Below are 12,213 nucleotides of genomic sequence, written 5' to 3' on the forward strand. Positions count from 1 at the left end.
AAAGCAATGGAAATTACAAGTTTAAAGGTGAACTTGTGCCCSACCCAAAGCCACGGTGGGAGTTCARTCGCTGASTGAAGCATAGCAAGGAATTTGCWRTAATCCTGAATTTACATGATTAGGAATCTTCTTCGCACTTCGTTGAACAGAACATAAAAGACAAAAAACTCAACCACTTGCAAAAGTTTCAACAGCTTTATAGGTACAATTTGTTATTGYATGAAATTGCAGTCTCTGTGTGCTATATATCTTATTCATTGCACAGGCATTTTAATTCAGTCTCATGCATACATCTATAGAACTGAAAAATAAATGATCCCCGCTAAAGTCCATTTGCTACAGAAAKGATAATGTAATGCGGTCTTCTCATTTTTGCACCATTTCAGTGTGACGTGGAACCTTATATTCCCAAAGCAAATCAGTAGCAAATGGAACTGTAGATAATAAATATAATTCTGCTTTAAAAATAAATATTGTGCAGTGTTAGTCAAACTGATGTTCATTCACCAGTAAAGGCAGGAAACCATTCAGTCTTTCAAGAGAAGAGAGTTTGAAATATGTATGTTATTGACTCTGGTTCTGTTCCCAGGAGATGTGCATATTTCTTTAAAATATTTGTTCAGTCAGGACTGTGTGGTAACCTCACTATATTATGTGGTCTAAACCTCACTGAAAGAAAGGAAAGCAAAACAAGTCACTGAAACGGCATCAGTGACATTTTAGCAAATAAACCCTTGCTCTTAACAGAATTTATTTTGGCAGCATAAACACTTTTGTGCGTACGTGTATTATGCAGAGCCCTTCAAGCGTCAGAAAATGAGACAGTGTCATGTGAAGCTGTGCAGCTGTGCGGGGTGGGGGACACAGAGGTCCTTTACACGGGAAGGTACGGGCACAGGCACAGCGCCGGGCGGCATCGGGGCGCCTGGGGCTTCTCTAAACCCACTGGAAAAGTTTGCYACACGGGCAACCAAGGAGCATCTGCCTCACAAACCTATAATGCTGTTAACTCGAGCACCCTGGAAAAGAGCTTGCAAACAAGCATAGGAGCAAACCTTATAGAAATAAGCATATAGGCTTCCTTTTCAAACACAAACTTACAGTGGCTGCAYGCCAGAGTCTATATTTCTTAAAAAAACTCTATCACTGGCGTAAATGAAAGAGGCAGTTTGATTTGTGGTTAAAGTAGTTTCCATTCTACTTCCACTGTAACAAATGTATTAATTCAGCTCAGACTTCCTCCTTCTGGCAGCCCTTTTGCAGTAAAAAGAGAAATTAGAAGTTCCAGCCAAATACCATACCTTGAACTGACCCACTTCAATACATAAACACTTTTACAACATGTTTATTCAGGTGTAGCACTTTAAATTGGTTTAAGATGTTTCCAGTGACAGAGAGCCCAGCAAAGGCAARAGAAGAACTGAGAAAGTTAGCAGTTATGGAGCAGAGTAATTGGCAACATATTCTGAACAATTTTGATAATTACTTTTCTGACTGCAAGGGAAAAATATATTTGTTGAAGCTTCTGATTTCATTTTAAATGACTTTTTAGTCCTGTGTTTCTTTAATTCTTCTTTTCATGTGTTTGAGTTACTATTAAATAATTCAGTAACATTAATTTCTATATGTTCCAATCTTCTGTTGCAAGTCAGATATGAAAAACTGTACAGACTATTCTCTATTCATAACAACATGGACAAGCTAGCCTCTTACCACAAAGTTCCATGTTTCCCTTCATTTCTAGAAGGAATATTTTTACTATTTTTTTTTATTTTTCCTTCCAATGACTTTCAGAGTTTTAATTTTATCTGTAAAATATTAATGTTTTACTGGTGAACATTTTAAGAATGCTATTAGATTTATATATTGAGAACTGTAAARATGTGTGAAGCTTTTCTGAATTTGAATCTAGGTTCTCTGAATTTACAATGGTGGATATTGTGTGYGAAGCAAAATATCCTTCAAACCAACGTGAACTCCCTTTAAAATAACTTTTAATATTATTAAGTTTCCTCTGGGTTTCCTTTAGACTTCAGCAATGAGATGGCTATTAAGATTCCACAAGTTAAGGCTTACTTGGTTATCCAGGGTATAGAGATATACTATAAAAAATTAATCCTGTAACCCACAGTCTTTTTGCACACAGAAACAACTTATGTGACTTTATTCTTTTATGTGCTTGATCTTCCAAGCAGCCAGCATAAGTTTTTAGGACTCATTTGTTCAATTCATGAATGGTATATGAACTGGATCTGCTTCTAGTGCAGRGGAAAACTTTTATTGGCTCCTGTGGGTTCATCGCTAAACTTTTCTCTCTCAGTTTATCATAAACCTTAGCTTAACTGCAACTTGCAGAAGACGAAGCAATCAAAATATACACTGCCCTTGAGACACTATATTTCTTCCAAGGAAGATCTCTGAACTGTTTGGTTTGGAAATTCAAACTACATATGTTGTCTCCATTTTAGGTTGCTCCTTTTCAAAAGAAAGGTTGCATTTATAGAACTTCTATTATCCTTTATTTAAAAAAAATAAAGAAAGAAAAAGAAAAAGAGGTATACATATGGGATATTTTCCTTCAGTCTAAAAACACAAAGCACTGGCCCTTTTTGAACAGGAGGTATTTCAAAGTATCGTGCCTCTGAAAAGCATCAAGCCTTCTGCCACAGCAGTAGCTCCACTGTGTGTGCCATGGCCTTGTTAGGCAGTCTTTAATTTTGTCTGTAATATCAACTTCAGAATACATTAGGAAAAAAATTACTCTATCCTGAATTTCCCCTTGTAGCAAGAATTCATGTGCTTCATTTTTGTGAGTGGTTTTAAACTATCATTTCTTGTAAGCATTTGGAAAAGTCTTGGCTTCAAGGACAACTGAAAATCCAGGCCTCTCAGGCATGTAGCAGTTCCATACTGTGGCATTAAAGCAATATTTTCTAAAATCAGCTGAATGACTCAGGCTGACCTGCTTAACTACACTCAGAGCTTCAGCCAGATGAAACTTGTAAAACCAAACCAGCAAGGTTTGTCTTTCTGTTTCTCTTGAGCATTTCTGAACAAGAATTGAACATGGTCAAGAATTCTGAAAAATTGGTTTGGTTTTATCCTTCCATCATATCTTTAATTCTGAGGATTTCAAAAATTTTCTTCAGATTTCAGAAGAAAAGAAGAAAGTGCAAGTAACCACCAGTCAGCTTGTGCCTGCTCCACTAAACTTGGCCACTGCAATTGCCCCTGCACCTCGGAAAAAAACCCAAAAACATAACAGATGGATTTACTCTGTGCTGTGACAGTCCAGAGCCTTTGTATTCTTCACATTCCAGCATGCACTTTTCATTCCTGCTGTGACAATTAATTATCTCTTCTACATACTGGCAGGTATATTCGGAGACTAAGACTTATTTAAAGACTTATTAGTTAAATAACTAAGACTTATTTAAAGACTTATTTAAAGTCTTATTTAAAGACTTATTTAAAGCAAATTTATTTCAAATTTGCTGAACTCCTTAGTCCTTATTCATAGGATTCTGAGTCTTTGGCAAGATATATTTGTTTGACTTGGCATTTAAACTTTTTATTTTTTTGGCTTTTATACTATTTGATAGTAAAGTGCCCTTAGCAGTTTGCATAAAAGCTTGTATAGAAGTTCAGGTCTGACTGACTGAACTGAATGAATATTATTTGCCTTTTCACTTTATTTACCTTTTTGCCTTAAAAAAAGGTCCYATTTCAACAATCCTGATAATTTTGTGCTTTTTGGTTTTTTACCCACAAAACAGGAATAGCAATCAGGGTGATAAGTGCAGAACTATTTGCTGTGTCACTATGGCTGTTTTAGTGCTGTCACATGCAGTCATATCATGCAATTCTTTTCATGACCAGATCAAGTTCCATCTTAAAAGTTCATTTCCCCCCCAGCTGCTCCAAATGGAAATGCAAGAGCCCTTCAAGCTTTCAATAACAATCTGACTCGCAGTCTTGACCTGGAGACATATCCTTGTTTTTCATAACATTCAGAAAKCTGACTTTTTCTGAGATTGCCAGTGTGGATGCCAATGATGATGGTAAGATTTGTGCCTTGGCTTTATCTCCTCAGATAGTGTATATTTTATGTAAAACATTGATCAGACACTAATTTTGCAAGAGCTTTCAGCTATTATGCATCCTAGCCAGATTTACACTGGCAACACAGCACAATGAGTAATTCCAAAATTCATTATTTTGTCCTGAGTCATCAGACTGCAGCAAACCACTCATTTTGTTATGAAAAACCAACACTTATTTACTTTTWAAAAGTGTTCAAGGATACATTTCAAAAAATTCAATTTCACATTTTCAAGAAAAAACACATTTTACAGATTAACCACAACTTCTAGGTCACAGTAGTTATTTTGGTAATAATTTTACATATTTGTAATTAAGAATGAAACATTTACTGATTCTGAGAATTCATTTCAACATGGTTTGCTAAAAAAAATTAAATTCCAGTGCCACACCTATGGTTTCCTTCTTTTGGGGAGTGGCATCTGAAATGTGGATTGGGAAGGGCATTTTAAAGAAAGATCCTGGACATCCAAGGTCCAATAATATCCAGTATTATAGTATATTATGATATCCAATATTGGAGAAAAAAAAAACTGCCCGTAGGCTCTGAGTCTGAAAGCTCACAGAGTAGTTTTCAAAATTAGATAGAAACTTTTGTGGTTTCTCATGCCTGAACAGTACTCTGGAGAGCAATAGGACTTGAAACAAAAGAATTGAGGTAGAGTTTGGCTACCTAAGCTTATTTTTTAAAAGGAAAGAGAAAAGCTAATAATGCAAATGTGATGGTCCATATATAACACATCCTCAACACTCCAACTCCAAAGTATTTTTTACTGTCTCTATTGTATCGTCTACATAAACTGTTACACAAACTTTTCCTTGGGTGGACACATTTATCTACAACAACATAAAATATGCTTTTGACACAAGTTTTATGTGTTTTATTAACTCTTCTTCTCCCTGGAGGCTTTAAGGAATTCTGAAAAATGGGTGGTCTTGGATGGTCTGCTCTGCCTTTCCTAGGCTTCACAGTTTTAGTCAAAACTAAAGATTAATCTTTTGTTCAACAACTTTTGCATTTAGTTTTTTTTGCTSAGCTCATTTGAAGGAATTTTGGGTATCTTTTTGTGCTAATTTTGGTATTCATAAAGATGTTGAAGAAAGCACTTGGGAACAGTAAGAAACCCTGATATGCTGTATAATGTGGCAGTACCATGCATACTTACTCAAAATATCAGAAGTAATTATACACAAAAATGCTCTGTAAGTACTTGATTTATCCTTTCAACTTAATGTACTTAAACTGTGAGTGGCTTGTGGGAGTCCTGGGGCTTTTCTGCACCATTAAAAAAATGTGTTCAGGAAGACAATAAAACAAGAAGAGATTAGATTAATTGGTCATCCACCAAAGAAAAAAATGGATAAAAGCCTTCTGAATGGAATGGAACACAAACGCCATTATCTCTAAAATAATGGTGTTGAGAAGAAGATGTATCCTCCATCTGTCTGGGAGCAGGGTGTAGGAGGAGTTGCACAGCTGTAGAGCCACAACCAGTGTGCACCAGTGAGGGCAGGAGAAGGGGCAGGATCTTGTTTCACTCCCYTCCTTGACCCTTCTGCTTAAAGGGAGTGTGCCCTTACCAACAGAGGGTGTGGTCACTTGCTGCRAGCAGACACAATGCTGACCAGACTTGTGGCACGGCTGGAAACATGGTTTCACCTATCAGAGCAAGTTAAAGAGTGCTGGAAGTTGATTATCTGCTCTGCTCAGGGTGGGACCGTGCTCCTGGGGCATTTACATCCTGTGCCAGCTCCACTGCAGAGTCAACAGAACCTCAAGGCAGCACTGCATGGGACCTTGCTCACGGGGACAGCTCTCCTGGGGTCACCCTCTTTTGGAGACTGAGAGAGTCATCCCTCCAGCTTGTTTCACACCACAGTAYTCCTGAGCATGTTTAATTTACTAGTGCACTTTTGGCCAAAGCCAGCTCTGAACCAGAAATGAATGTAGCTGTACTTAGGCAGTGCTTGAGCCCAAGCTAATAAAACCTGCTGAGGGGCAGGATGTATTAGCTCGGGTTCAGTGCTGTGCTAACATGGCTATATGGCTTCCAGATGGCTCAGAACTTAGTCAGAGCTCTTGCCTGCCAAAGTCCATATATATGCACATCAATATAAATACATATATCCTAAGTTCCCCCTCCTATAAGGACAGTAATGAAGGTGAACTTGCTCCTCATACTTGGCCTTGTAAATACCAGATCCATCAAGAGATTTTATGGTAACAACCCAGAAGCATYCTCCAGAGCACTTGATAGCTACTTTGGTCATGTAAGTGAGGTGACAAGATTTTCTGGGGTCAGCTATGGCAAAAAAGTGATGACATTTAGTATGGTAACAGTGAGGCCAAAACCATGCCAAACACACAGCCAAGTACAGGAAGAAGCCAGGGTGCCCCACAGGCTGTCATGGCTTGAAAGCAAACCAGCCACTCCGTGAGACAGTGAGGATGTGGTCATGCTGCCTTGCTGAAGGTTCAGTAGGAGAAAGGGACCTTGGAAGATCCAGCCCAAAAGGAAGAGAGCCTAAAAAGGGAGCATGTGTTTTAGTTTCTTCCCCATCATCTCTGGAGAAGAACCACCAATCCTCCATGAAGCATGTAGGACTAGGATCCAAACCCCCTTCCAAGGGACACATGTCAGAGGATACCCAAATATATGCTGGAGGGACCCAGGCCCCATTTGGATCAAGGAACCTATTTTTTGGTGGGGTTCCCTTTGTTCTGAGGAAAAAAATACTTGAAGTCAGAGTCAGGGAGCTGAGGTTTCCCGCTGCCTGCCCACCTCAAACAGCAGGAAAGCCCAAAGAAGMCTTCTATGGGACTATGTGGCAGCAGAAATCAACTTAACCAGCTTTGGCTTTTCAAAGTTGCCACCAGTTCGTTCCCTTCTGATGTGCTGGTGGATGGAAAATAACAGAGAGCTGCAGAAATCTAACAAAAGGCACAGAACAGCCTGACTGTGGGGCTACTCAGGATCTTGGATTGGCAGCTGTGTATTGGAAATTGTTCTATTCTGTGGATCACCAGCCTTCATCATTACACGTTATCTCCCTCTCCCATTTTCTGTAAACAGTTCCAGGCTCTCAGCAATGACACAAACTGAAAAAGGATGACTCTCATAGCGTTTATATCCCTTCAGCAAAAGGGATGTCCAGACCGCTGCTAACATCCACTTTAAAAAATGCTAAATGCTAATACAAAGGTGCTGATTCACTAGAACATGTTTTAAGTCTTAGGAGATATATAATATATACACAGGGAAAAGCCTTGTGTGGAACTTTTTGAATTGCTTGGGCATCTGCACTGATTTTATKCTGCATTTCATCCAACACCCATGCACCCATCAGCGTGAAAAAGATCACCTCTCGTTTGAATCACGACAGACAGTTTTGGTGTCAAAAGGAGGGAATCAGCCAAAAGGGGATGCTGCAGGATGTTGAGAATACTATAAAAAAAGGGAATAAAAAAAACCTGATCCTTAATTTACCACAGCCCCAGGGAAACAGTGCATTATATGTTGACAGCTTCCATATGTGTCATGCAAACCTTTATTCTTACTGTTCAAAATAAAATGACCCATTAAGAGAAAAAGTCTACATTTCATGCTAAAATGAGAYGCATGATACCAAAYACTGTCCTAAAGAARAAAGAAAACACATTCCAATGTCATRTGGCTTCTTGTACTTTTTCAGGATTTTCACAGGGGGAAAAAGATAAATTATAACAACCAGACATTTTTCTGAAGATTTGGGGCTTTTTTTCACACTCTTATATTAGTTACAATTTTTTTTGATTCCTTATGTAGGCTTTATTATTATTTGTGCAACATCTTCAGGAATCCAAAGAAATATGTCTACACAAGTAATTGCCTAAAATGTCTCTGAAAGATAAKGGTAAGAATGATTACTTTTGGTGGTAATGATAACAATATAGTAGCACCCTGGAGTCTCAGCAAATATTGGCACTCCATATTGGCTGTGTGAGTAAATCTAAAAATTACTGTGTATTTACRGACTGGATTATCCAGGGCCCCAGTGTAGCACCTGAATACCTCAATCRGGGATCCTCTTACTTAACAGAATCCCATTTAGTTTAATGATCTGTTGCAATAGAAAGGTTAATGGAGCAGGACTTATAAATATCTCTGCAGTTACRGGGTCAGAAGTCCTATACCTCCTGTAAACTCAGCTGACAGCTGGAGGCATGAAGAAATGTGCTTCAGACTGGCGCAGCCTSAAGTTCACTTGAGCCAAGGGAAGGTTTTTCAGTTGATTTGAACCAGTCCCTGAGTTTCACAGAGAACTGGTTGGAGGGAAGGTGGGTGGGGTCCTCTGGGTTACAAACCTAGTCCGCTACATACTGAGTCATATAAAAATTCATGTTCCATCTGTACACAAACGTGTCATTCAACTGCTGGTGTTTCTAATAGCTTCCAGAAGTAACAGCAACCCAATAAAAATAATCAAAGCCTTAAGAGCAAAATTGTAAGAGCATGAAGGGTGATTTTCCTTGTGCWAAGCTGAAGTGGTGTAGCACAGGTTTTCTCTATAGTTTTGAAAACTTTTGTCCCTAGAAGTRGACTCTTTGCTCAAAGGAACTGGAAAAGGGAACAAAAAGTGAGGGAAAAGGCGAATTCTTTCCTCAGTCAAGCAGCAGTATTAAGTCAAATAAGAAAGRTACAAAGGTAATGCTGCTTGTGAAATTTAAAATAGAAAAGTATCCATCGCCATTCTGATCTGGGGAGTAGGACAGTGGAAACATTTATGCGAGCTATTCTTTTACAATTTATTCAGTATATTAACCTAAAGGTCTACTTTTATGCAAAAAACCTTTCTTGTAGTTTACCAAACAGATGCAATTTTTAGGCTAGAACCAACAATTGCTTGTTGTGGAGTTTCTTAATGAATGCCTTTCATGGATATTTAATTTTCAACAGTTTCTCTGCTCAAATATCCTGGGGGAAAAAGAAAAAAAGAARTYAAAGATKGAGTTTATTCTGGAGCAGGAAAGCTGGCCAGAAGCCAACCCACCTAATTTGGATTCCTGATGGAGGTGTCACATCCCCAGAATTGTAAGGGCTTTAAAATGGCCTCACCAAACCAGGCTGCCTAAGAGATCTACTCCCCATGCAGCCCAGGCTTAGCAGTGGTGCCTCTCAAGGCAGGAAAATCGTGATCTACTTTGCACTGCTGCCTCCCCTGTCCAAGGGCTGCACTCTGACAGTGCAGGTAATGTTAGATGGAATGGCCACGTGCTTGGGGGCAAACCTGCCAGCTCTCTTTTCAAGCATCGTGTCCAAAAGAAAGTTTTTGCATAAGTCCTCAGCAGCCAGGGCACTTGCTGAAAAAGTATGAGACACTTTGTTCACAGCCCAGCAGAGCCTGAGGGAAAAYTTAGATCAAAACCAATGAGAAAATGTAGCCAGAACAAAGAAGAAACAAATATTAATCCTTACACCACGGTTTCTTCTGCTACTCATTAAMATTATGTCAGCTAAGGTTTAGATTAACTGGCATCATAGATCCCTTGACCTCTGACATAAAAAGCTTTTTGACAAAAAGAGTTAAATCTGAGTTTGCTTGTAAAGTGGATGGATTAAGTGAACCATCACAGAAAAAACAATATATAAGTCTCTTTTTATTAGTTTCTAAAGAAGTCTAAGTAAAGAACATTTCTTCAAAAAATCTTCAAAAAATCTTGTTTTACATTGAGATGCATTTTCAATTTTAATGACGAGCATAAGTATGAATAATGCAGTAGCCCAGTAAATTTGTACTAAACTCCCACAGCTCAAACTTCAGTTTTTATAGTGGTTTTTCTAAATATCAGCTATGTAAAATCTTCAAGATTTTAAATTTCAAATGCATTTCAAGATTAAAAAAAAATCAGCTTTTTTTTTTTTTTCAAACTACAGAAAATCAATTCTCACATTACCCTATTGGTAACCTTCCCTCAACATCCATATCAACAGATGATACATCTTCTGAATGGCTCTGAGGTTATTTTATAACTTTCTTCATTCTGCAGCTCAGAAAGCTCTGCAAATCTGCCCAGGTTTCCTGAAACCATCAGTGAAAGAATATTAAAATGGAATTTCATTTTGTATGTAGGAGMTCTTCTCCTGAACCCAATTTCACTTGATTTATTTGCTTTTATAATTGACGTATTCTACAGAATTAAGAATGATAGAAAGTTTGCAGATCACAGCAACAGCAGGATAAGATTTGGGTTATTTTCTTATAAACTCAGTGAATTGTCATCCAGTCAAGTGAAAAAACACCCATCCAGAAAAAATTCCTGGCAAGGTACGACGAGCATATATGGCATTACGATGTAAATTTGGATCTTACCATCGCCAGTTTCAGCGCAGAGCTGCAAGCCCAGGTTGTTCTGTGGGTTGATCACCCAGTGATTGCTGGTCACAGTAATGTCAAAGACAAACCAGCCCACATCAGAAGCTTGAGCCTTTCTTGTGTCCAACAGGAACAAGTCTGCATCCCTAAGTTAAAGAAAACAGAGTTAAGGCATTCAAATATTGTTATTTTTGTCTCTAATTTCCTTGCTGATAATAACATCTTGGAGTCCAAATTAATAATCCTTTGACATGTCTAATCATGACACAGKACAGCAAGTGCTGTTGTTGACAAATACTTGTTAAGTATAATACAGGTATTTCCCCTAAGAGGCCTTTCTGAAATGAGTTTCAGCAGTAAAAACTGCATCTCTGTAAAATCTGAAAAATACAGCTTCCGGATATAACTRCACAAAATACATAATTAAAGCTGTGTATAAAAAACCTCATCTTTCAACATTAGAAAGTCTCAGGAAAAGTAACTTCTATAAACCTTTTGGTGTAAAGCACAAAAAATGTCAAAATCACATTCCCATTTCAGCTAAAACTCAGAGGCATAATGTTGCTAAAAAGATCTGTTGTTAATAACATTTGACAGCAGCAGTATCCTATGACAAAACATGAATAGATGGCAGTCCAGACAGTTTCCTATTATTGCAGATGTTTAGAAAATAAGTCTCTATATCAAAGCAGACATTATATATCTATTCAATAATATAATCATTRCATTTTAACCCTCAGTTCCCTGGTATATTCTCAAATTTGTTCCCATGAAATCTCTCAGTAATTCAGAAGGGCTGCTCAGGGGAGTTAGTATAATTGTGTTACTAAATTTTTAGCATGGGTCATTTATTTGTTCTGTTTTCACATATCTCCTGATACAATTGGTTCCAGATCATTATCTGTATTACAAATAATTTACTACAATGACTACACTAAACCCAAGATATTTAACTCCCATCAGTTTCATTTTACATGCTTCTATGAAGCAGCATGCATTATTAAAAACGGTTTTCACCACTTAACCTCTTAAACCTAAATCTATAATTATAGAGACCTATTTCTTTCATKCCATAAATAGCAATCAAAACAGTAAGATACAAGAAAAAGTGTTTTATTCTGATTTTTTAATGTACAARTCAGTTAAAGACAGACTTGGCTCGCACAGATCTGGGAATTCTACTGTTGCCTTACAGACGGAATGAACATGCTTAGAGAGGAAAGACAGACACAAAGAATAGGCTTTGTAYAAAAAAGTGGATTTAAAATTGCTAGTGTCTTGTCACTGCATTCTTACGTTGCTTAATCACAGGACAGCTTAGAAAGTTCTGGTCTCATCTAAACACAGTAAATGCACCTAGGTCTGATACTGAAAAAGCATCAAGTKCATCTTTTGACATCGTGGTTGCTAAATACTGAGGAAAATACGACCAAATKAACTACGACAAGCATATGTTTACTTACATGTGAGCTGTATCTGTGTAATCAGGTTAAAAAGCTCAGAAATTATAAAGGAAGATTATTAAAAAAAATTAATTGAAAGGGCTTTTTTTTCAAGTCACCYTTTTTTCTCTTCCATTAAAGGATAATCTTTTGCTGGGCTCTTCTCACTTCCACTCTAGTAGAACTGTGCTAATGACCACACAAGGAGAAAATATACATTCCCCCTCTGGAGCTAACATGAAGAAAATCTTACAATTCAAAAGAGCCTGACYTACTATGCTAGCACTGAACAAATTAACAGCGTACCACAAGCTCA

The 12,213-nt window shown here is 37.8% G+C and overlaps 1 protein-coding gene across 1 annotated transcript in view; it reads right to left on the bottom strand.

Annotated features, from left to right (window-relative positions):
• The window catches only part of BMP5 (bone morphogenetic protein 5), a 56,792-nt gene that overhangs the window by 15,934 nt on the left and 28,645 nt on the right, over positions 1 to 12,213 (bottom strand). Inside the window, exon 3 of the mRNA XM_057372212.1 lies at positions 10,453 to 10,601. Within this exon, the coding sequence (XP_057228195.1) occupies positions 10,453 to 10,601 (149 nt within the window). The remainder of the gene's footprint in view (positions 1 to 10,452; positions 10,602 to 12,213) is intronic.

The sequence above is a fragment of the Malurus melanocephalus genome, unplaced genomic scaffold (assembly GCF_030028575.1).
Source record: "Malurus melanocephalus ecotype Western Australia unplaced genomic scaffold, MMel_1.1 scaffold_166, whole genome shotgun sequence".
Lineage (NCBI taxonomy): Eukaryota > Metazoa > Chordata > Aves > Passeriformes > Maluridae > Malurus > Malurus melanocephalus.